Raw genomic sequence first — 26,550 nt, 5'->3', positions numbered from 1 at the left:
TGCCGCTCATTCTGTGCATCCTAGGATATGAAGAAATGACAATTTTAGATCACTGCTTTCAGGACCATACTCAATGACCGTCTGCATTAGCTAAAACTCGTGCAAACTCTGCACAATCCCGATATTGTGCGCACGAACCCCACAGATTCACTAGGCCTACTCATCTCAGGAGGGGGGCTGTTGTCGCTAGAAATCTGATCGGTGTTTACCACCGAGTGTTGAAATGTGAACATATGAAATGTAGCGTCGTATCACCTAGTCGAACCCAGCTATATCGAACCTAGATAATTTGAATTTTGGTTATATTGAACTCACAAAATATCCCCTTGAAGATCCCATGTAAAAATACAGGAAAGCTGCATCGCATATCGAACTCTAATTCACCGGTGATTTTATAATCGAACTTCGCACTGCGCACTGAAGATGCACCTTTCCCAAAAACGATTGCATCACCCTCGGCCATTTGCCACGTGCCGTTTTGAAGCCATGTGCAGAAGAAATGAGAGGGAACCGGTATGGTGGTTGCCGGTCTAGAGCAGCGCCGCGCCCTTTCCCCAAAGGCGGGCACATCTGATGTGATCGTTGACCACGTAGCAGCGCATGATGTTTGCAAGCCTTGTGCATGAAGGAATGAGAGGGAATCGGTGTGGCAACCACCGGTACAGAGCAGACAAAACCAATGCAGCCGTGGTGCTGGGGAGAGGGGAAACAACGCGATAGAGCGAGCACAAGGGTGTGCCCATTCTTTTCCTTCCTCCATGGGTGTATGCGAGTGTGGAGGAAGGAAAAACTGCTGAGCTTTCTCTTTCCCCTTTCACTCCCTTTTCCAGTCTTCGTTCGCAGCAGCACACACTACGCAAGCGCCAACAAGCCAGCTCAGCACGCGGAAGACAAAGTCAGGCGTTTTCTTCAGTGTGTGTTGTGAACCCTCTGTGGTCAATTTCTTAGTTGGCATTGCATAATTCTCCTCGCTGCTCCGGCTCCGCCGCCTCCTCCTCCTTTTTTCCCCTTATTTCTCCTCTTCCTCTACCCTCTTGCCCACTCTTTCTCCTCCTCCTCTACACTCCACTTACCCCAGTGCGCTCTCTTCTATGGGCGACGGTGTGTGGTCATGTGACACGGTGCGTAGCGATGAATCTATTGTGCACGACGCTCGTTCTTAGTGTTGTCGCAGACGATAGTGCGGGATCACGTGACGGACGTTAAGAAGCGGGAGAATTCAGCTCTCGTAACAAAGTTGGCGGTCATATGAAGCGTTGAAGAGGGCGAGAAGTCCTTGGTGGCACATGTTTATGCAATCAAGCCACCACGGGCACTCTGCCAAGTTTGCTCCCCACCACTGCAGGAGCCAACGACAAAAGTATGGTCAAAAGAGAAATATGTGACATCGCTAGGCAGCATCTTGGCGCGCTGGCAATAAATTCAGGTGTGGGCTGTGACGACTGAAACGAAAGGACTCGCCACCGACTGACTTTTGTTTTTAATTCTTGGCAGCAATAGTGGAGGGTGCGTTCGTTATGCGAGTGGGTTGATTACGTGACAAATACGGTATCATTTTTATGATCGTAAGCAGCACCTCAAGCCGATTTCTGTGTATCAAATTATCGATATATCGAACTATTTTGGGATCCCCTTTGAGTTTGATATATCCGGGTTTGACTGTATTTGTAATTTGGATAAAGTACAGAGAGAAGTTAATCACGTCACAGTCTCATGAGTATTAAGGTTTTACTCACGATGCCGACGCAGGTGCATCAGCGATGTTGCCTGCCCACTAACCATCATGCGTCGTGGCTCCGTTCATAGTACAGCCCACTACTGTGCTGTGACACCCCCAATATTCAATGACATCGTTCACAGCTCCATACTTCTTTATTTACTGAGCTAGCAATGGGTATCGACTGTGATGGAAAGCAGGGCCCGTATTCCGAGTTTGCGTCATTATCGAAGTGTCGCTATCTCATGTGACCTCGAGTTATCTGATTGGTCGAAACGCCAGAACTGGGTGTTGCCACTGTGGAACCGGAAGAGGGGACAACATCATTTTCAAGCATTTCCACCAATCAGGTGACTCAAGGTCAGGGAGATAGCGACACTCACGATAACGACGCAAACTCGGAATACCGGCCCAGTTCATGGCTCTTTGGAGTTGAATTCAAACATATTTTAAGCATTGTTGCATCCATACATCATCATCATCATCAGCCTGATTATACCCACTGCAGGGCGAAGGCCTCTCCCATATTTCTTCACTTAACCCGGTTCTGTGCTAGCTGCATCCACTTGACCCCTGCGAACTTCTTAATCTCATCCGCCCACCTAACTTTCTGCCGCCCCCTGCTACGCTTTCCTTCCCTTGGAATCCAGTTTGCTACCCTCAGTGACCATCGGTTATCCTCTCTTCGCACCACATGTCTTGCCCATGTCCATTTCTTCTTCTTAATTTCCATTAGAATGTCGGCATCTTGAGTTATTTCTTTGACCCACTCTGCACGCTTTCTATCTCTTAATGTTACCCCTACCATTTTTCGTTCCATAGTCCTCTACATCAGAATACAAAATTATTCTTTGTCTTCTAGAGCATGTAAACTCTTGTAATACATAATATAAACCGAACTCTTGGCTACTTATGCCACAATCTTTCTCAATCACAGTTGCATCTTCAACTAAAATTATATTATTCTCTTGTACATCCAAAGCAGCAATACACCACAGCGATTTGGGACCCAGCTCAACAGACCCTTCTTTGATTCAAAACAAATCTGCACACTTTATCGCCTCCAATTATTTATCTACAGCCAGTGTTTCATGCATCAAATATAACCTTAATTTAACCACTGTAAAAATTCATAGAAAAATTTCATGTCCTTGTCTCATTCATAAACGATACATATTCTTTCCTAATTCATCCCTGAAATGCAAAATTATTGCTTAACTCATGTAACTATTGTCCAGCATAGGTCACCATCATAAAGCTTTCATTACTTGTTATCAAACAAATATACTTTTGTATTTCTTTATACCAAGGCAACAGCAGAGTGGAACCACCTTACCCCATTCATTGAGGGTACATTGTTATTTCAATCCATTGTTAGTAATCATTTCATGTTACTGTTTTAAAATTTCTGTTCCTGAGCATGGTAAGCATCTCACCTTTTGATATGTCTGTTGTGTTTTTTACTTGCCAGTTACCTTTGTTATTCCTTTGTGCACTGTTTGAATCTTTTTTGATGTGAAATACAGTGTCCACCCTTCTGCAATGCCCACAGGCCCTGATGGTTACATAATAAAGTAAATAAATAAACATCCCCACAAATGTCACGAAACTGAGAGTCGATCATATGAAAAGGTGCTATATGCACAGCTCTTGCAGATTCTTACAGATAAAGGGCTAATGACCGTAGTACTTCAGAACTGCTTCATGGTCTCATTTTCAGCAACTAGCACAATCCTAAAATATATGCACCAACCGAATGAAGCAAACTTAACTCACGAGTGAATCCCAAGTGAGTACTATTATCAAAAGTTTCCATGTCAACTGCACCCACAGTGTCAATCACCTACCTCACTGTCTACCAGTTCTGATGCTTATATTACTAAAAAAACTGCCCTAACTTGTAGAAAAAACAAACAAGCAATGAGTAAGAAGCATGAAATGCACTTGAGCGAGTTGCTTAGCACTGTACGGTGCAGAGAGACTGAGACGGCTCACCTGTCGTCGGAGCCGCCCCCAGCGAGCACCTTGAGGTTGGAGCTGCCCTTGGCGTACTGCAGGTAGCCGGTGATTTTCGAGAAGGCTGCCCTGTCAATCACTGCAGAGGTGAAGGTGTCGAATTCGAGCGGCGAGCCCAGCTTGAGCCCCTTCTGGGCCTCCACCAACTGTTCCTTTAGCTGTGCAACACACATCCCATACTGTTAGTTTTAGTTCATTAATACAATAACAAGTCAATATAATTACATAATTAAGTTTGTTGACCACGGGTGCATGCATACTGGACGCAATCAACCGTCAACTGTGTCTGCACTTAACAGGACCAATCACACAGAGATGGGATAGGCGTGATGGTTTAGCTTTACTTATGCGGTTTAACCTCCTAAAGTAATATGGCTGTGAGGGATGCGACAGGGTTATCTTAACCACAAAAGTATGAGCACCATGACTGTGAGAGAAGGAATTACTATTTCAGCATGGTATGTGAACCAATCACGATAAGACAAGATAGGCGTGATGGTTTAGTTTCACTTATGCGGTCTAACCTCCTACAGTGATAATGACTGTGAGGGATGTGATAGGGTTACCTTAAGCACAAAAGTATTAGCACCATGATAACAAGAGAAAACAATGACTGTCTCGGCATGCGTTTGCATACTAGCAAATAGACTGGATGCTTTACGACTGTTTATCTAAAGGTTAGAATGTCACTCCAAACAATTAAACCTTATATGAGCTATGTGAACATTCATACACCACGGGATGCTGCGAATACCCTTCATGCTTCTGCAACAAGTAATATGTTTTTTTTTTTTAATTTTCAGGTCACAGAGTTCACCCAAATTTGCTTTCTATGCTAACAAAAACGTTGTACTGAAATAACGGCCCAATACTACTTCGTCAAATTCAGAAAAAATATACATGCGTTCCAATAAAAGCAAACAAAAATGGAATGAAAAAGTTTGATGCATTGCAAACTTCGCTAAATCGAGTTTCGTTATATCGAAGATTGTATACCAATAATAAAGGAGTATTGTACTGCTAGCAAGCAATGCTTGGCCAAGCTCCACCGTCTTGTACAGAGCTTTGCCATCATGAACAGGCAGCAAGAACAATACACAAAACGCAAATCGCACACCAGGACACACCTTATAATATGAGCGTATTTTGAGAGTCCAACAACTAGGGATGTGCAAATATTAAAATTTTCGAATTTGAATCAAACAAACCAATGGGGGAAAAGATCCCTTTGAATATTGAATATCTGATCAGTGAAAACAGAAAGGAAAATTAAAAACAGAATAGTTTATCTTGTTTATTTCAGAATTCTCCTGGTATTATTTGCATTACAGTGAAAGCTCATTAATTCAAACCTCAATAATTCGAACTACACTACTTGGTCCAGCCAAGCTCCATAGAGATCTGTGTAAAAAAAAGCCCGTTAATTTGAACGTGAGTTGGTTCTGCTACGAATAATTCGAACTATGTGCTGCAGTGTTTGGGCGGCTTGGCACACATCACGCAGCACAAAAAAAATTGAAGAAACATCACCGCGATAGAAAGGCATAATTAGAGGCTGTGCACGTCCAAAACGGAGACATAAGATGGAACCAGGAAAAACCATGGAAGAGTGGGTAAAACTTAAATGGCGCCATGACCGGCGCGGCGGCCGGCGGTATTGGAGGGAGGGGACGGCGGCCGCGGCAAGGTCAACGCATGGCCCCGGTGGCGCCTGCCTGCTCTCTCTTCTGTGCAACCTCCATAGCTCGCAACTAAATACTCGTTAATTTGAAAAATGGATAAGTACTGTCGGCACGGTACCAGCCAATACCCATGAAAAGCTATGATAATTTTTTTTTGCAACAGCCATCCATCTTTCCACCCATCAGTCGTCAATGAAAGCATGCGAGTCACAGGGCACGGTCTCAGCTAACGCTCATAAAAGGCTATGATTTTTTTTTTTTTTGCGACAGTCATCAATCCTTCCACCCAGCAGTAGTCAACGAAAGCATAGAGTCAGCTGTGATCCTGATGTCATTCGCTTCAAAAGCCGCTTCTTGCTATCATGCGGTCCAATGATTGAAGGCGCCTGCCCCAGTTGCTCATAGCATGACAAAGCGAACATACTTTTCTGAAAAGGAGGCTTGCACAATGGGACAAGCGCTGGCACTGTGCCAAGTTCGCACCCCACCTTCCCTCCCCCCTGCTCGAGCTAAAGTCCAAAGGTAAATACGTCATCATCGCCCCACAGCATCTTTGCGTACTGCCAAGAAATGTGTTGTGGCAGAAAAAGAAGGGACGTGCTAACGACTAACGGCTTTTTTTTTTTTTTTCTGATTCGTAGGCGCAAATCAGGGCTAGGTGGGTTCATTATAGGAGTGATTTAATTACCGACTAAATAGGGTACATTTACCCTAATACAAATGGTTCTTGTCAGTTTTTTCGAGGCCATTCGATAATTTGAACATTGGATAATTTGAACATTCGCCCCCATGAAGTTCGAATTAACAAGCTTTTACTGTAGTCGCCGACCGATTTTTCGGACCCTCAAAGGGCCGAGATAGCATCCGGAAATTCAGGCAGTCCGAAAAAACGAATTTACGCAAAAAAAGGTCACTTTATTTAGCGAGTGGCTTGAAAAAGTGGTCAATATGTACCTAAGGGGCGCTATGTTGCCATACGAGTAAGTCGGCTTGCACGTCGGCAAGGGTGACATTATCGCTTTACACAGCCAAAAGCACCATCAGAGCTCGGGTTAGTTCACTGCTAGTTGGCAGCACAGCCTCTGGCTCCTCACTGTCAGAGCCAGAGTCATCACTTTCCAGCACCTGGCGAACAATTTCGTCGTCGGTGAGTTCAGCACATAGCTCGCTGTCAGCGTTAGCAAATTGCTCCAGCGTCACTTTCATGGAAACAGCTCCCGCAGCGCACAAGTGCTTGATGAGGTCAGCACATAAAGACAGCTGATGGGATTCACTGGCACTATCATCAAATGATGATGGCACTTCATCTCTGATCATGAAACTTGCGTGGTGGAAGCAATTCCGCAATGTCTCCTCGGTTACCACCTTCCATGCATCGAAAAGCATGCTGAGTGCAGACAAGTCAACAGTGTAGGTTTTTTCGATGCGTGACCGATAGAGGTGCTTGAGTGTCTGGATAATGTCTTGGTCCACAGATTGTAGTAGGGACGTCATACAGCACAACACACCACACGTGAATGGCTACCGCGGCAATTGACGACTGTGCATGACGGCAGCACGGCGGAGCTGGCGGGACGGTGCAGCAAGCGGTGCCTGCTATCAAGGCTATACCGGGCATGCGAGGTTCCGATGGCGCGATCAGTGAACGATATGACACGTGGGTTCGAGGTTGCAGAAAAGCAAAATGGCACCGGCGTTGTTTGCGTTTTTGGTAGCTTTTGAGTTGCGAATCGAAAGAAAAAGTCCAGAAAATCAAACGAAAAGGATTTCAAACGTCCGAAATTTTGGTCGATGTTATACATTAACTCTATGGAGCGCGTGGCAGTGCAATGGCAAGGTCCGAATTTTCAGGCAGGTCTGGAAAATTGGGCGCCCAATATATGGGTCGGCAACTGTATTTGCAAATAACATTACACTACAATTGCACTGAAGTGTCCACCCTACTAAAAAATGCAGTATAACATTTATACAGGATTCTGTATACTAGTGCTTTGTACAGGAGGGGCCTGCATTAAATAGGGTGGAGCTGTCACATCGCTGCTGAATACAGTAACGTCTTGTTAATTCGGCCTTCAAAGGACCTGAAAAAAATTTCCAATTGAAGCAAGAGCCCGATTAATTGAATGGACCGAAAGAAAACTGGCAAAAACCGTTTGCATCCCAATAATTTTACCTTATGAACACCTGCCCGATGACTGTCTCCATTTGAGATACAGTTGAATCCCGCCACAACGAATACCGCCACAACGAAATTTCCGCGACAACAAATAATTTTTTATTCCCCGCGAGTATCCTATAAGAATTAATGGCCTAAATTTCTCTGCACAACGAACCATTTTTGCAGAGCGTTTCCGCTTCAACGAAATTTTCGCGTTCAAAATCGAAACCGAAACTAGTTTTATTGGCGAGAAGTCCAAGTCAAATCCAAAGCCACATTAAGCATGAAATCACGTGATTGCAGTTCCGCCATTTTGGCTTTGTGTCGTGGTCGCGTTGTTCACTCGCTGCCTTTCTCTTCGACAACGACGAGTTTTCATCCGCAGGACACGATGGCAACGCAAGTGAAAAAACGCAAAACTCTTTCCCTTGAGCAAAAAGCTCAAATAATCGCCCAAGCAGAAAGCGGAAGGAAGAAAGCGGCAATTGCTGAAGACTTCGGAATTCCTGCAAGTTCGCTGTCAACGATTCTAGGCAATAAGGACAGCGTGAGAATGGCACTTGCTTCAGGCACATCCTCGAAGCACAAAAAGGTGACGCGGCCCCTCCATGAAGAGTTGGACAAAGCAGTGCATGCGTGGTTTGTGGAAGCACGAGCCAGCAACGTCCCCCTGTCCGGAAGCATCGTCCAGCAGAAAGCCTTGAACTATGCATGCCTACTTGGCATTGATGATTTTAAAGCCAGCATTGGCTGGCTAAACCGTTTCAAGGCCCGCCATAACATCGTTGGAAAAGTGTTGTGCGGCGAGTCAATGTCAGCAGACGTGGACGGAGCAGCTGCTTGGAAGGCGAGTAACATGGCCGGAATTTTAAGCAACTTCGCGCCTGCAGACATTTACAACGCCGACGAGACCGGGCTATTCTACGAGATGTTGCCGGCTAGGACGCTCGACTTCAAGGGGCAGCGCTGTCACGGCTGCAAACACAGCAAAAAACGCATCACAGTGCTGCTTTGCACAAACATGGATGGCTCGGACAAGCGTCCGCCGTTAGTCATAGGCAAAAGTGCCAAGCCGCGCTGTTTTAAGGGAACTCGTAGCCTACCTGTGCAGTACAAGGCGAACAACAAGTCATGGATGACCCGCGCTATTTTCACCGAGTGGATGATGGCATTCGACCGCGACATGAAGCGGCAGGGCCGTAAAGTTTGCTTGCTTTTGGACAATTGTTCAGCGCATCACTCCGACGAAGTCAAGCTCACTAACACGGAGCTGAGGTTTTTCCCTCCCAATTGCACGTCTGTCTTACAGCCTCTCGATCAGGGCGTGATTCTTAGCCTGAAGCGCGCTTACCGCGGGAGGTTAATTCAGCGGCTGCTTTTTAACACTGAAACCGGCCGAGACACGAAGGTGGACTTGTACGTGGCACTGCAGATTATGTCTGCTGCCTGGAGCACACTGGGGCGCTCAGTAATTGTGAACTGTTTCAGGCACGCCGGATTTGCCGAAGGTCGACCCGTACACTCTGCTGGCCTAACACCAGGCGTTACAGACGACGACGAAGAGGCGTCACCGGCTCCGGGGATCGCGGCCGCCTGGAAAACGCTGGGAGAAATAGGAACCGTGCCGCCTAATCTCGAGCTCGACGAATACATCGGCGCTGACGCTTGTGTTGTTGTTCACGAAGATGTGAGTGATGAGCAGATCATAAAAGCTGCCCGGAATGATAAGGACTCTTCCGATGAAGAAGACGATGACGTACAGGAAGCGCCGGCTGCGGCAACCGCCGTACAGGTGATGGACGCTTTTGATGTCATCAGGAATTTCGTTGCTGTCCGAGACGACGATGTTGCAATGGGTTTGCTGACCGAGTGCGAAAATCGCGTGACGGCGTTGCTCGCCGTGAAGCGTAAGCAAACCAAGCTTACAGATTTTTGGCATTAAACGCCTTTGCTGCTGCTTGGGCAATTCTTTCTGCGTTTCACGTCAAATTTTTGCGATAACGAAGTTCCGCGAGAACGAATTTTTTTTCGTGCACCGTGAATTTCGTTATAGCGGGATTCAACTGTAAAACCAAAGTCAGAACGGTGTTTTTTTTCCCCAGATTCGGCATGCGCTTCGCTTCGCACATATTGCCATTATGGCCCTCTTTGCAATAAGCCTCCTGGACATTCTAAGGATACTTCCTGCACATTCATGCAGTCAAACATTGTGGCGAAGTGCACAGTGCGGTGAACTCAAAAACTTTTGTGTATTCAATAATTTTTGTATATTCGGAAATTTCAAACATCAGATTTGTTAATATAAACTTAACTAACATATTCTATTCATATTCAAAATTTTCGAATGTGTTGCAGTAGGATCATGAAGCCACCCCAATGAGGGTACTTGCCTTGGACCACAAGCTGTTGGGAACGTACAGCCTCTCCACAGCTGAACACTTCTGACCACTGTACTCAAAGCCAGACCGCGTTGTCTGTGCCACCACGGTCGGCAGATCGGCTGATGGGTGCACAAAGTGGAAGTTCTTGCCACCACATTCTGCGAGCCACGACAAAAAGAAATGGAAAGGCTTAGTATACACACAGGCTAACACAACTTAGTAACATTATCAATAAAAGTTACTGGCTACTAAAAAGCAATAACATTTTGGACAACACTTGGGTGCTTCTGAGTGTAACACCAAGTTTATGGCCCAGCAGCAAATAGGATGGAAGATTGCACAACAATATAAATGTGCATGTGATGTGCAGGTGGAAGAATTATCGAATACAGCCAGGAAGGAAGAAAACAGGTGCATATGCACGTAGATACTCAGGGTACAAAACGTTGTATGTGATGTCATCTGAAGACTAGTAACTTCACAGTGCACCACTAGCTAGGGAATGATTCGGCTTCCCTTCACCCCAGTAAGGGTTCTGACTCTCTACACACGAGGTAATAAATTACTTGGCCAATTAATTATTTAATCATGCTTTTATCCTTAGTTATGATACAGGGGGTCAGTTATCAATACATAGCTTGTCTTCAACCACAAACATAGTCCATAAAAGCGAAAGAAAAAAAATTACTGACAACGATGCATAAAAGGCACATGTCTCTGCAACTAATGCCCACCTTCAACGATTAACAAGTTCTTGAATTTTTAATGAACAGCAAAAAGGAAAACAGCCTCTGGCCCCCACTTCACAGGATTAGGTCTTATATTGGACAAATCCACAGCGTAAACTTGATTCTAACGTGAACCTTTATTTGAAAAAAAAAAAAAGAAATCTCTCAAAAATGAACCCGGCAGAATTAAGAACATGAAACTGAAACCGAAATGAAATTGGTGTCACAAAAATCAGACGGTCATTTAAGCGTGCATTTTTGAAGGCAGAATGCTACAGCGTCAATTTGATCTCGTCTGCAGGCTCCCAATGCGGATCCTTGTCTGTTTACATGCACTTGCGTAAGCAGTAATCCCTTGATATGTTCCTATGATATCTCGGACATGCCCGTTAGCATCCGACTTGGATACAAGGCCCCTTTTAACCAAGCTGCACAAACATGCTACATGAACGTGGATGCATAGCTCTGGTTTCATTGCATGGATGCATGGTTCCATTCCATCTCACGCACCATCTCAAAGGAGTTGTTTTTCGCTCGCAATGCCAATGCCACATTTTTTCGAGAGCGGCACGTTTAACACTGTTGTATTAAAACAGCAGCCTCTCGTTTCCCACGAGTTGATATTGCCTACTGCAGTCACGGATGCCAAGGCCTCAAAGTGTGCCATCAGCAAGGTTTCAACCTGAACTTAAGCCAGCGTGGAAGCGTCAATCGTGAAAATGCACCAAGTTCACTACAGCGCCAGGGTCAGGGAAAAAAAGGTGATCTTGCGTGCGGAGGCAACTGACAATTTCGTGGTCCCAATGTTTCTCAATCCCGTCAGCGCACTTAGTGGAAACAAACACACAAAACTTTTATCATTAAGTCAACTTTGAAGAGTTCTACCAACCCACAGAGCCAGTTTCTGGAAATATAAGATGATCTCGTCGTCTCCCTGCTACAATAACGAGCAAACCATGGTGCAGTGATTACAGAAGTATTGAAAGTTAAGTCTATGCGTCTCACAAGGAAGAACGATCTAATGCAAACCGAGTTCAAAGCCAGCAGATGCTGGATTATAACTTTGTGCAAAGACACGGACTTTGGTTTAGTCAACAAGCGTCTGACAGAAAGGCACAGCGCAGGTGGCAATGTCATTTGCTTCGTCAAAAGATCAGAGTGGTCTCAACAAAGTTTGGCTGTTCAAGTAAGAAGCAGATTGCTTTCTTTATTGAAGAAAGAACATTTGGTGCACGTTACCTTTGAAGGCATTAAACGTTTTTTGTTTTGTTTTTTTACCACGAATAAGTGGCGCATCTTATATTCGAGGGCACGTTAGGATCGAGTAAATATGATAGTTCCCAAAGCCTACAATCTACTTCAGAAGAGTACAAGCACTGCAATATCTGACACTAAGGATTTGTGCTCACCTCCTACTAGCCTTGGAAAGTTGGTGTAAATGTCCAGGTTCTGAGAGACCTGCTTCCATATTGTCCGGAATGTCCTGCAAAACACAAATTTTGTGAAGTTACTGATTAGCCCACTTCTACGAAATACAAAAAGAAAAAAAGAAAAACGTTAAGAGAAAAAGAAGCTAGATTAGGACCATGACATTATACTAAAAGGACTTTCCACTTAGCAGCTGCCTCCCCTGTTCTTGAAAATTATTGTAAAATATTACAGGCAACACAACAGGTTGCTTTGCCACGCAAGAGACACCCACGCACGCTGCCAAATAAAATTAATGGCACCAACTCTATAACTCCATGGACATTTAGCCTTTCCTTTGAAGTGTTTCCTAAAATGGTACTTGCGGTAATCTTCAAACGCAAGAAATCCAGAGAGATGGTCCTTGTGGGTACGCAAGGCAAATTTTAAAGGCTTTGCACAGAGCCTATATTTTGCAATTTTTATAAATTGCTCCTGGCGATCAGTTCAAACCAATTAGGGTGACAACTTCTTTTCTTCAATTTTTTCCTTGAGCGCCAGCGTGGGCTCAGTTGAGGGGGCATAGGAGACTCATCATTTCTGATCGCCCATGTAATTGATGCTTGTGAAGCCAGCTTGAAAACTTTTGCGTTGTGGAGAGGATTGATGGGATACCTCCTGCCCATGCGCATTTTATAATTTAAGTAAATAGCTTTCCACGGGCCCTTTAGGCACCTGCAACATGACGTACCCTTTATGCCTCCGTGTCTAAGCATGCTGCTTGTTGCAACAATTCTGCGAGGGTTGTGATCTATAACCGGCAGTTTTACAAGTTAAGGCAAAGAAGCCCAGTCTTCAAACTATAGTGGCAGAGTAGTGTAAAGTATATTAATGGTGATGACAAATTTTGAGTAAACTGTCATACATTACTCACTGCATGCTGCCTGGTGGATTAAATAAGTAATGCCCGTGACTCGCCAGAAGATTCTTTCCAATGAACTGATTCCTTCATAATGACATCTCCTGGCATGATGCCTTTTCATATAAAGTACCTCAGGGGAAGTGTCTTGAAAAGTGCAAGAATTTTCAACCCCATAACTTTCACAAGAAAAGCCCTGCAGACAGCATGCATAACTTGCATCAAGACCAGGCTGTACTCTGAAGTGAAGGGAAGTGAAGGGAAGTATGCAGTTCAACAAGATGGGTCCACGTGTAGCTACAAAAGAACGCTTACGCTACGCTGCCTGTGAAGTTGACGCAGGCCAGGTGGGGTGATGCAGAGGTGACATCTCCAAAGAGGCGCCCCTCCGAGGGAAGGAAATTGATGATCCCGGGAGGGAAGCCAGCTTCCTCAAAGATCTTGAAGATGAGGTAGTTGGACAGGACGGCAGTGTCGGAGGGCTTCCACAGCACCACGTTACCCTACGGTGGCAAAGAAAGAAAAGGTTGAACAGGAGAGGTCTACAGAAAGCAGAACACACTCATTGGCAGTACAAAGCTGGAGCCTAATCTACTCCCTCAGTTTTACATTTTCTCCTTAAACTGCACATGAAACATATCTCAAAATATTTTATTATGCTAGAAAGTGTTTGAAAAATGTTGCAGGTAGCCTTGAAGATAGTCCACCAGACTATAAGATCTCAATCCAGAATAACTGGCTTGCATTTAGAGGTACTAGCTATTCCATAGCAAACAAATGCACAGCCTTTGTTGCAATGAAATGGATGGGTTTTCTCCTAAACTGTTCATGCAGTGGGGCTCTCCTAGAATATGAAGAAACCCCCATTGTAAGAGGGGTGAGGGAGATTTACCACGAGCTTCAAGGAAGGCAAAGTACTGCCAATGCATAAAATGTTGAACAGCACGGCCCAGAGGCACAAACAACATGCTCTACATGTTTGACAAATGCTATACAACTCTTAAAGAATGTGCAGCGTCAATCACTCTATAATGCTGGACTTGAATCTGCAAAATACACATTTCTACTCCTTTTAGTTACCGTGGTTAATCAACTATACTTGAGGATAGCTTTCTGCAACTACTATACAGCAAAGGCTGGGAAGAAAGAGGAAGACGGGCTCTTGTCACTATGCCAAGGCGTGTACTGTTCGGAGTAGGGGTGCATGGGGTGAGGGGAAGTTGGAGGAATGATGCAGGGTCGGTAGGGATGCAACAGCCCATTCATTCCCCCAAGGAACGGGGCTAAAAGCCAGTCTCCTTTCCAAGTCTTCACCTTCCTAGACAAGCCTAGCCTTTGTTAGAGCCATAAAAAGATGTCTGCGAGTACAGTACCAGAACGACCAGTTTGCCCTCCTTCATCGAACTCCTTTCTGAGTCTGGAAACCAGGCCACAACAATGGCAACACAAGGAAGAGAAACACTCCACAACAGTAGCATGAAAGCCAAACAAAACAAGAGAAGGGGAATGTGCGCTCACCATCAGCGTCGGTGCTGATGCCAGGTTGCCCCCGATGGCTGAGAAGTTGAAAGGAGAAATAGCTGTTGTAAAACCCTGCAAAAAAACACAAAACAACTGTTCATCTAGGTCCCCACTCCCAATGCAAAATATGTCCCAGCACCAAACTTTGAGCCCAAATTTTACAGTGGTACATTCGTGCTCCAAAGTGATTAAAAAGTGGCTTTTATGACAAAAGATCTTCAATGCCTGAGTGCGCTGCATGAAATACACACTCCTTATTTTCTCAGATAAATGAAGCCCTAACTCTCCTAAGCAGAACTCCATAACCCCTCCAATGCAGAAAGAATAAAATATACTCAAGATGACTACACAGAGTTGTGTAATGTCCATGGCTGGCAAGATGTTTACCACATAAGTGAATGCAGAAATGAGCAGTCTGCACAGAAGGGTGACCCTTCACCTGATTACGCTGCCACATTCAAACATGGAATCCAGCCCTGGTGGCGCCCTGACAGCCCTGGTGGTGCAGCATGGCTTGTCGTGAAAAACAGCACTTCAGAAGTACCCCACATTCAAGTGAGAGAAATACCTCATTTGCCTCATGAGTTCAATGATTGATTGTCTAAATGAAGAAAAGCAAAGAAAAACTACCAATTTTCATCTGCATATCATGAGCAATGCTCAACAAACGAATACGATAACAGGCGCTGCCTTACAACCCCAACTTCCAAGCGTGTATGAGTGAATATCAAAGTGGCCTAGCTTCGAAAGGACCAGCCCTAGTTTCTCAAACTGTGCACTACTGCAAAACCGCTGGATTCCTCAAAGTGCTTTTTGGCGTTTTCCAAAACATTGAAATCCATGCATTCATCACCCTTACCTCCCCTTTCCCTCACAAAATTTCGGCACTGATCATGAGGAAACTAGTAGTTATCTGTTGGCTTGGCAATATCAGTGACCACTCAAGAGTGGAGGCTTCGCCAAAACCAGGAGAAACTGAACCATTGCCTCCTGCATATGCAGGTAATAGGTCAGCCTCAAAGACAGCTTTTTTTGAACTTTTTATATTAAGTGTGCTTTTCAAGCCTGTAATCAACACGTGGGAAAGCGAGGATCTTTACCGACATTGCGGGAGGAAAGACAATTTACCGAGACTCCAAATGTAGAGAGTAAAAATATTTGAACAGTACTGCTTGGGAGGACAGGTCTTCATTTCCCTAATCTTTGACTGGCACTTCAGTGTTTATAAACGTTTCGTTAAATTCCCACTGAAGGTGGAGATATGGAGTTAAAAAAAGAAGCTATGGTGGGACTGAGGGCTGGTTTTGTGAGCTTACTCAATGAGTCAGTCCATGTAAAAAGTCTTCTCAAATAAGCAGCTTCTCACGAAGTTTCCTCAAGCAGAATCGTTTAGCAACATAAAACATACAAGACATCAAGCATCCTTCTACCATTATTCAAAATAATTTCCTTTCCCACAATTTGAGAGGAAAAATCAGCTAGTGACCACTAATTGAATATGGCCATACACGGCGGGAAGGCGTGAAAGCCACTACATGCAGGCCTCCCTGAAAGACATTGGGATGCCCCCAGGATAAAAAGGTTGAGTGTTCTCGCACTAGCCAACAGTATCTTCTTAATATGAAAATGTACATGCAACATCCTGCAACCCTGAATGAAGCATGCAACAACTGTTTGAATTCAATAGCTTGAAGATGGCCATGTCATACACCCAATGCCACATAGTTAGGACGCTAGATCTGATCCAAACACGAGGCTATCACTACACAGTCAGCCAAAACATGCAAAATGATAAGATCAGGGGTGGATGAGTTCAACTAGAGAGAGAGAGAGACTCTTTAATGGAAAAACAGAATTTTGCCGGCATGCTACTCTGTGTAGGAAGGGAAATTCGGGAGAGAAAGATTGAAAAAGAATGGTGAGAGAAATAATAGAATTGAAGGGGGAGATAAAACACGGCCATTAAATATGTGTTAAGGTACTTTGCGGAGTAATGATATAAAATCAAATAATGAAATGCATGATCCGACAAATGTGCTTACAGAGCTCACAGCTTGCAAAATGTCCGAGGGAAACATGCGAGGTGAATTTAGAGTTTGTCAAGGAGTCCAATGTCTTTCAAATATGTAAATAAAAAGTTCATCACAAGTCTCTGTTGCCTACGGCAAGCTAAGGGACCTAAAACACAGTTAATTGTTAAAGGCACTGGGGAGAGTTTCTCCATGCTATGTTCATAGTTTGCACGCTCGTCAGCGTACGCAGTGCACTCAAGTAGGATATGTTCCACAGTTTCAATCGAGCCACAGTTGTCACAATACGGGCTGTTCATTGCACCGAAACGGTAGCGCAAGCCATTTGTATATGCACAGTTTAGACGAAGTCGGCGGTAAAGAGTTTCTAGTTGGGGAGAATATTTCGGAGGAAGTCTTGATTTTAGATGTGGGTCAATTGAATAAAGAAATTGGTAGTGATGCGTCGGCAAGCTCCAAAGTCGATACTTTATTTCGGAAGCAAATTTTTTAGCCAGTTGGGATGCATCAGATTTCGTGAAGAAGGTCCTAATGTATTTTTGATGTTGGTGGCCTTTGCGAGCCGCTTCATCTGCTTTTTCATTGGCTTTAATGCCACAGTGAGTTGGTATCCACTGAAATGTTATGCAGTGGCCTGCGGCAATAGCCAAATGATGAAGATACCCAATGTCAAAGGAGACAGGATGATGATTGGTTTTCTTCAGCAGGTTATTCAGGATTTGCGGAGATGCTTTGGAATCAGTGAAGATAACCCATCTTTCGGGAGTTTGGTGCAGGATATAGGAGAGAGCTTCTTTAATGCCATGGAGCTCAGCTGTCGTAGATGATGTCTTCCGCCGCAGCCGGTAAGACAGGACATGGTTTGTTGAGGGTACATAAAGGCCACAGGATGAAGTGTCTTGAGTAGATAAACCGTCGGTGAATATGTGGGTGTGCCGCGTATATTCCTTGACTATGTAGGCAAGAGCGGCTTGCAGAAGTGCTGCCTGTGGCATGCGGCTCTTCGCATCCACTCCAGGAACAGACATATTCACCTTTAAAGATGATAGTGTCCATGGAGGAAAGGTGACTGGAAGTAAACTGCGTGGCTGAATAATAGTAGGGAGGGGCAGAGACTGTACTGCTTGACCAAAGCCAGAGTTGCTGTGAGTTTGGCGGACACTATGCAAGAAATGCTTCTTCCCTTGGAGGACATGTCGGAGATGGGTGCGCATAGTTTCTTGGGCGGCAATCACATCTAGCAGGAGGCATCCTGCTTCTGCAAGTGTTCCTGATGCAGAGGATCCCTTTGGGAGTCCAAGGCATATCCGCAAGCAGTTCCGTGCAGCTTCAAGAATCTTCTTGCTTGTTGGAGATAATCTTTGATGCACCGGTAAATAAGTAGCGTAGCACTCCTTCAACGTAGGACTTTTCAAGCAGAATCATCGATCGGCAGTTGCTGCCCCTTCGTGTTCCCGCCATGAATCTGAAAACCTGTGATGCTGCAGTGATTATCTCATGGAGTTTTTTAATCTGAGGGGCCCGAGAGAGGTTACTGTAAACTACAGTCGACGACCGATTTTTCGGACACCCAATTTTCGGACATGCTTGATTATTCAGACTTTTTCCCGGCCCCAGGACATACCTTATAAAGTCAATGTATTATGCTGCTAAAAATTTCTGACACTTTAAGGAGGGCTATTCAATTTTTCGGACATTCCAAGCGTCAGCCGGGCAAACTGCCACACATTTTGAGCGGTGTCGCCGCCATCTTGTTTGTTTACTTTTTTCCTTTGATAGCCTCGAAACCAGTGCCGGCCTTGCGCGCCGCTCCTTAGCTAAACACGCTGGATCGAGGCTATAATATTTGCCTAGCAGCCTCCGTTTCCGGGACAACGCCGCTGCCGGAGTGCTTTTTTTTCCTTTTAGCGTGATCGCTTCTACTGCCTGTTCCTCTGTGTGTTTGCCGTGTAGGCCTAGCTGTGGTCATGCTGATGCGAGAACTACGTTCTTTCGCTACTGTGGCTCGCATTTTATTGAATCCTTGTTCTGTTTCCGGATTTTATAAGATTTTTTTTTTTTTTCGTGCAACGCGACAGCGAGAAGGCGCTCAACGGAGTCGGTGTTATGATTCAGTGTTTGGTGGTTGTGGTGTGCCTCGACAGTGGGAAAACCTACTCTGTTGATTTGCTTGGAGCACTTAGTACCCTCGCCGATGCGAAAGTCTGTAGCACCCACAACGATGCGCAATCGCTTCCGTGACGCGGGATTTGTGCTGAATGATGAGTCGGCTGCCTTGGACAAGGAGAGCGTCGTCGAGCAGTTGTCAAGCAGTGAGCAGTTCATTCACGACCTTCGCACTGCTGGTGTCGAAATTCCATCGGCAGTCTCATTTTCAAAGCTCACAGATGTGGACCACCAGTTGGAACTGTGCTCTGGGCTCATAGATACAGGAATTATTCGCCAAGTGCTTGTGGAGTCTGAGAGTGAGGACGATGATGACTCACCTGCAGCAGCGCAGCCAACGCAAGCTGAGCTGATGTAAGCGAAATTCAGGTGGACCTGTTAGCACAGAAGCGCAGCGTGGTGCAGAGAAGCATTCATGACTTTTTCCGGCCTCAAAGTGAATAATAGGCAATAAATTTAGCTTTTTTGGTGCACATTTGTTTTTTCGGACTGCCCGATTTTTCGGACATTTTCGTGGTCCGTTGAGAGTCCGAAAAATCAGTCGTCGACTGTATAACCCCTAGGAACCCGGTGTGATCGTACATAGGACAGTGACCGTCCACCCAGAAGGAGCGGGTAGTTCAACTAAACCAAACAGCAGCGCATGCAACTGCAACATTGCTGAATTCTTCACACGAAAGCAAGCATGAATGCCCTCTCACCTCAAGCCCTCGTTGCCGGTAGTGATTTTCCGTGACTTTGGGGTCGGTAGAGATGGGCTTGTACTTTGTCAACTCCTAGAGTGCATGAAAAAAAACATCAAGAAAAAAAGAAGAAAAAATTAGGATACTAAACAAGTTGCCTGTGCTTGCAGGAGACAAAATGCATTCAATAAACTCAAGCAACATTGAAATTGAAAATTGAAAAAAAAAACAACAACAAAAATATGAAGCAAAATTGAAGCAGCATTAGAACAGCTGCTGCTCTATTTTGAAACGTCGGGTTAAAACATTTCCCTGTACTTTTCACTGGCATTTTGGTGCGGGCTGGTAGGCAAAATGAAGAATTTAAGACTGAGAGTACAGTCAAATCTCGTTACTATGAACACATTAATAAATTTTTTTAAATCCTTCACAGATTTCCAATATAATTATGCAAAAACATTGAAGAACTATGAATTTCAATATAGACCATATTTCCGAAAAACGTATGCAAATATATTTTTCCTCTAAAATCTAGGAACATCAGCATTACGAATTCAGCTAAAATTAACAGCACTGCATGAAACGGAAACCACTGTTTCTGGGTGTATGCCCGGTGAGCAGTAGCTATCATCATTACCATATGAGGGTCATTTGATAAGTGTGGTAAAAATACAAGGGATGACGCTACAATTCCGTTTCCTTCTAGGTGGTGCGCAAGAATCACCCTTCATAGGGCGTCAAAACATGTCTAGGCTTGTACTGACAGTTAGTAAGCATCCAAGAGCCATTGGCGCTGAGCTGGGCGGTGATTCCCACGAAAATGAAAAAAGGCGAATATCGAGCAGTGATTAAACATTTTAACTTAAACCTTTGACTGTCGAATATTCCGAAAAAAATTCACTCCCAGTGTCAAATTCTTTTTAAACGCTATGCGCTTAGTGTAGTACCTGTACAGCAAAAACAGTCAAAGGGTTAAAATAGTGAACGGCTGCGTAAATTAAAGCCGAGTTGAACGAAGTTCGTGGAGAGTCTGCACCATCACTGAAGACTATATACTACTGGATAAATGAATTTATTCGTGGCAGTACTTCAACGCAAAATGAAGCATGTCCTTGGCGTCCAGTGGAAATCACCACGTCAGAAACGGTATCGAAAATTCATGGAATCATGGTGGAAAACCTCTGAGTGAAAGTACGCGAGATAGCTGAAGTTGTAGGCATTTCAGCAAAGAGAGTTCACAACATTCTGCACGAGAAATTGGATATGGAGAAGGTTTGTGCACGTTGGGTGCTGCGACTGCTGACAGTTGACCAAATACGCATGAGGATCGACATCTCGAAGCAATGTTTATCGATGGCTGATTGCAATCCTCAGGACTTTTGGCGTCGCTTTGCAAGAGTTGACGAGACTTGGGTGCATCATTACACTCCCGAGTCCAAACAACCGTCAAAGCAATGGACTGGGCCAGGTGAAGGGGCTCCAAAAAAGGCAAAAACTGTTTGTTTAGCCAGAAGATGATGACAACTGTCTTTCGGGATTCAAGAAGAATAATCATTGTTGACTACTTACAAAATAGCAAAATGATAACAGGGCATTACTATGCAACACTCCTGGAGCAACTGAAAACAGAAGTGCGCACTAAACGACCTGTGTTAGCACTGAAAAAACTCCTGTTTCACCAAGACAATGGCCCCCCCCTCTCAGATCGCTTGTTGCAATGGCGAAATTGCACGAGTTAGGCTTCGAAGTTGTGTCTCATTTACCCTATTCTGTAGATTTGGCCCCATGCGATTTTTTCCTCTTCCCAAACCTAAAGCAATGGCTGTGTGGAAATAATTTTTTTTTTCTGATGAAGAGGTCATCTCAGTCGTGAATGACTACAACGACCTTGAGCCATCCTTTCTTCATGAGGGTATGAAAAAATTGGAGCCCCGCTGGAAGAAGTGTGCGGAGCTGGAGGTGACTATGTTGAAAAATATAATATTGTTTTGAGAAAACTTGCTATCTTTAATTGCTTTTTACCACACTTGTCAAACAACCCTCGTATTTAATGCCAACTCCCAGCGCCACCCCAGAGACTCGGTTTAATATGCAGTAGCAAGCAGGCCTAGCTGCCCGCCTTTTTTCTTGGTGTTGCGTGTTATTTGTCGGTGGTGGTTTGTGCCATCCGCAAGTGCGGGCAGGTACTTTTTGTCGCGGAGGATATTGCTGCGGAGCTCATGCGAGATCCGACGTTGAATGTAGCTAGAAATGGCGCCACGAAGAAGCAGAAGCAGTCTTCGCTGCAGAGCAAAGTGGCCATAGTGAAGAAATTTACCCAGAGAAAAAGCAAATCAGCCTCTGCAGAGAGCCTGGCATTGCCCCATCACAATCACATTGAAAGACCGAGACAAGATTGTCAAACTTCACTGGACACTGAAGATGGCGTCATATTGAACCAAGTGCACACTTCATCGCTTGGCATGAAGACGTAACCAATGAGGTGCTGTGTTTTTAATAGGTGATGTGTGCTACAAGCAGCAGAAAACGACCGATTTCTCTAAATAAAGCAGCTTTGAAGTTAGTTCAGCATTTTCATTTGAAGCAGTGCTCGTTTTCCCACTTGTCAATTGCCAAGGTATGTCGTTTCCGTACCAAGGTTTGACCACTGCCTTATAAAGGCAAGTTTTTAATTACAACAGCATTTAAAGTTACGAACAATTTTCGGTGGTCCCGAATGATTCATTCTACCGAGATTTGACTGTATCTCACATTACATCATGTTGCAGTACATGCCACACATCCCTCCTAGGTAAGCAAACTCACTTTGGCAAAATAGGCGTTGAACCTCAGAAAATCTGCCAGCTCTGCTGCTGAGTCAATCTCTGCCTGGAAGACAGTCTTGCCCTAGAAAGCACACAGAAACACACACAAAGAAAGGAATGGAATTACATACAAAGCAACTGCACAAAAACAGGCCCCACAAAAATGAAGCCATCGTGTTTGAGTGCATCCTATTAAAAGAGGCACTCTCTTCCTACACACAAAGTGCCACTAAATTTAGAAACATGCGCATGCATTCGTGGATATATTGAACACTTCATATTCAACCCAACGTATAATATCAAGTACTTATTCGAGCCCATAACCAATGTCAGCAGCATGTTAAACAAGAAGATCAAAAGGACCCTAAATGCATCAACAGTGCATTTCATCAGCAGAAAGGCTTCAGCGTTATTCTGTCATGCCGAGGGAATGAATTCATGCAAACAACTGCCTATGAGTGGCACAGCTGCAGGTGTACACTCTAGATTGAAATTTGGTCGCTCTTTTCCTCTGTGATACCCCTGTGCGACGGGCTTCGGTCCTGAGTGTTTTGTGATGACTGTCAACAGGGGCACTACAGCATCTGATAACCAGTGTACAGTGAAATCACGTTACTACAAACACCACATTAACGAATTTTTCAAATTAACGAATCTTTTATAAATCCCTAGTAGATTTCCTATGTTTTCAATGTATAACTATTTCAGAATTACAAATTTCAATATAGCGTATATTTCAGAATAACATACATATTTTATTTTTTCTTCTATAATGTAGGATGATCGGTATTACGAAGTCTGCTAAAGTTGACAGTGCCGCAGCTCGCAACTCTCACGTGAACAGAAACCGCCGTTTCTGTGTTTATGGCCTGTGGGCTGTAGCTATCATCATCAGCAAACCTAGTGCCAGCTCCTAGCGCTACCACGAAGCTGTGGTTGATTACGCAGTAGCCAGCTGCCCTAGCCGCCTGCCTTCTTTTTCTTCTTGTGTTGTGTGCCATTCGCCGATCGGTTGTTCGTGCCATTTGCGTGTGCGGGACAGTATTTTTTTTTTTGTCACAGATTATCTTTTGCAAAGTTTCTGCGAGATATGGCAATGATCGCCGCCAGTGAAGTGCCAAGAAGATAGGAACGTAGCTTTCACTGCAAAAAATCGACACAGGGAAAAAGCGAATCAGCATCTGCAGACAGCTAGCATTGTCCCGTCGACCGCCGCGATCATTTTGAAAGACCAAGACAAGATTTTCAAACTTCAGGGAGCACTGAAGATGAGGTCATATCGAACTCTGATGCTTTTTGCACATGGACATACTCTCATCCCTCAGTGCAATTCCACACCCGATCAAGTGTTGCGCAAAGTGGAAAGTCTATGTACTGTAGTGATGTAATGTAAGTGCGTGGTCGTGTTTGCTGCACATGGCAGAAGAAAATAATTTATGAACTTAGTGCAACATTTTCATTTGAGGTTCTGCTTGTCTATAGATGTGCCTACTGCCAAGGTACGTCATTTTCATACCTAGGTTCGACCACTGGCTTATAATCGCAGATTTTTTATTACAATATTATTTCAAAATAATGAATAATTTTTTGCGGTCCCACGGGATTTGTTATATCGAGATTTGACTGCAAACAGTGGCCAACACAATTATCAGCTCAATATCGCATGCCAAAGCCACAAATGCAGTCACAGTTAAACAGTCCCCATTTGCGTCTCACTGCTCCTCAAAGCTCTCACATTCAAGAGCAAGAAAAAGTTGTTAACACCTTTAGCGTGGTGGTCAAAGAAGCAAATCATCATTGAGTGTGTGGCAATACACCATAGTTATGAGCTGAATGGGTGCAAGGCTTATATGGAGTATTCCAGAGTTGCTGACAAATTTTTGAGACTTGAAAACAACAAGAAAGAGGCATGCATATTCAAACAGCAGAATAAACAACCCCCTCCAATGACTATCCAGCTCTATGAATGGTCAGCTGAAGGCCTGTGAAAAAAAAAAAGAGTTCCGTAATTTCTGTTATAAGAGAGTTAAAATGCTTATCCATATTTTTAATAGATAAAAAGTTATACAGTCGCTGATCGAAAATTTCGACACTTTATCTTTCACAGTCTTTCTCTTGCCACCATGACATACTCAACAGAATTAATGTAATGAGGACCTGAAATTTCAAACACATCACGACTGTTTGCTCGATGCTTTCTAACTTTATTTGCCCTGCAAGATTTTGAGGACGTTTCTTTGCAGACTGTGATGCCTATGCAGTGAAGCATCCTCAAAATGCAGCGTTGCTAGCTAAGGCAGTGAGATCATATTGCTGTTGTGCAAGATGGCTGTTGTTCCGATTTCTGTGTGATGCATTTTTATTTTGTTTGTGCGTGTTATGAGAGATGATTTTTGATCGACTAATGGTTTTTATCATGTTCTGTATTGCTCATTTTTCTGTTCAGATTCGTTTTTTATTTTCCCTTCTTGTCACAGCCCCGTAATGTGGCTGACAGTATTAATAAATGAAATGAAATTCCCGGCCGCATGTTTGCTTTGACGTCTGCACTTCGTTGAAACCCCCACGTTCGCTCACAATGCGGCGACGGCCGTAAAACCATTGAACGCTAGTAGCTGCCTGTCGTCTGTGCAAACATTGGACGGTGATACTGTAAAGCATCAGAATGGGCACAAAAATATTTCCTTTATCCCATCAGCAATTGGCAGTTAAATATTTTTCTACAGAGTTTGATTTTTTGAAAGTTTTCGCAGGCCCTAGCGAGTCCGAAAAAGCAGTCATTGAAGGTAATTATTCTAAACATTTTGTGTTGCACTTGGCTAGTAATGCAACTTACGAACTAGGACATTACAGCTCTGTGAACTAGCACTATAATTATCATGTTCAATCATCAGGCCATAGAAATTATGTGGGAATGCGCATTGCAGAACGCTTAAAAAAAAAGGGTAAAACTTTCCCCCTTTCTAACCTCAGTGATTACTAGGCAGCGTACACAGATATCATGCCCCCTGTTCAATTAACCTTGCCAGTTGTCTTGTAAGTTCAGAGTGCACTTTGCAATTGTACAGTAGGCGAGTGATTTTTCAGACTCAAATAATTTGGACTTATGCAATATCTAGGACATCATTCAGGAACCATCAGACACTTCATAGGATTTTTGCATATTTTCACGAACGACGTTTCGGACTTTGTAGAATTCAAATGTTAAATTTTTCGGACTCAAATTGGCACCAGCAATATTGCACAGGTTATTTTTCGCCCGAAGGCTCTTTTTTTTTTTTTTTCGACATGGTATAGACATGAGCGTGCACTGCTATAGCAACCGCTTTTGCATGGCTGTGAAAAGCAGCACCTTTGGATTTAAGCAGAATCATTCAGATGGGCTACTTTGGCTCTTTCTTTGTTCATCGTTGCCACACGAGGCAGTGGTCTACAAAGACTACGCAAATGGAGTGAAAATGAAATATGAACATCGTCCCCTGTAGCTTCAATGATGATGCTGACTGTGGGGAAGAGCAGACACATCTCTGTACCCGTTGTTACCACAGCTATGCAGCCTAAACTGCAATAAAACTCCAGATATCCCCACGTAAAATAAATGCTCCGTTCACTGACCCATCCAATATTAAATGGGTGCGAGAGGTGCAGCAAGGGTCCTTCATCGGACAGGTAAGCTTTTTCTCCTGCCAGCAGTGTCAGCAAACACCTACATTTAAGAAATGCACAGACCGGTCGCTAGAGGTCAAAATCTGCATGCCTCATGTTCGTTCTCTCCTCACTAAGGCTCAAATCATACAAGGAGCCCATGAATTTTTTTCAAAGCAAAACAGCAGAAAATTTAGCTACGATGACTCATGGATGATAGGATAGCTAATTTACTAATAATTTGGTGTCATGACAAGATTTGCCTGTTTCCACTTTCATGCATTCTCATGTTTACGTTATATAAACTTGATGCAGTAATGAGGTAAGTAGCACCCACATTTTTACTGATGCCAATGCAGATACAATCCATATTTAGTTCAACACAAATATTATTTGAAGCCACGAAATGTAACATAAAAATTGCATCTAAATTGTTAGCTCAATTTGAATAATAAGGTAAAAAAAGAATACTGCGGATTTAAGACAGTCGCATCCTCATGCTTCATTCATGCTTCACCTACCTGCCCCAGCATGGTGGCAGCATTGAGCTTGTAGCGGTATTTGCTGCTGACAAGGTCAGCTGCCCGGAGGAATAGCTTGATTTTGTCATTCAGGGGCTTGGCCTCCCACTCCTCCCGGGCCTTGAGGCTGACGTCTATCGCATCCTGGATCACCTCCTGTTAACAAGTGCAC

The 26,550-nt window shown here is 44.1% G+C and overlaps 1 protein-coding gene across 1 annotated transcript in view; it reads right to left on the bottom strand.

Moving 5' to 3' along the window:
• The window catches only part of P5CDh1 (delta-1-Pyrroline-5-carboxylate dehydrogenase 1), a 42,225-nt gene that overhangs the window by 10,203 nt on the left and 5,472 nt on the right, over positions 1-26,550 (bottom strand). Inside the window, exons 4-11 of the mRNA XM_084597911.1 lie at positions 26,379-26,534; positions 22,214-22,294; positions 19,427-19,501; positions 14,527-14,601; positions 13,324-13,511; positions 12,092-12,165; positions 9,964-10,112; positions 3,713-3,891 (exon numbers count right to left, since the gene is read on the bottom strand). Coding sequence (XP_084454037.1) covers positions 3,713-3,891; positions 9,964-10,112; positions 12,092-12,165; positions 13,324-13,511; positions 14,527-14,601; positions 19,427-19,501; positions 22,214-22,294; positions 26,379-26,534 — 977 coding nt within the window. The remainder of the gene's footprint in view (positions 1-3,712; positions 3,892-9,963; positions 10,113-12,091; positions 12,166-13,323; positions 13,512-14,526; positions 14,602-19,426; positions 19,502-22,213; positions 22,295-26,378; positions 26,535-26,550) is intronic.

This window comes from Amblyomma maculatum, chromosome 3 (assembly GCF_055883805.1).
Source record: "Amblyomma maculatum isolate TAMU_Amacu chromosome 3, ASM5588380v1, whole genome shotgun sequence".
Lineage (NCBI taxonomy): Eukaryota > Metazoa > Arthropoda > Arachnida > Ixodida > Ixodidae > Amblyomma > Amblyomma maculatum.
Note: the sequence above shows the minus strand (reverse complement) of the source record. Positions and strands in the feature narration are given on the sequence as shown.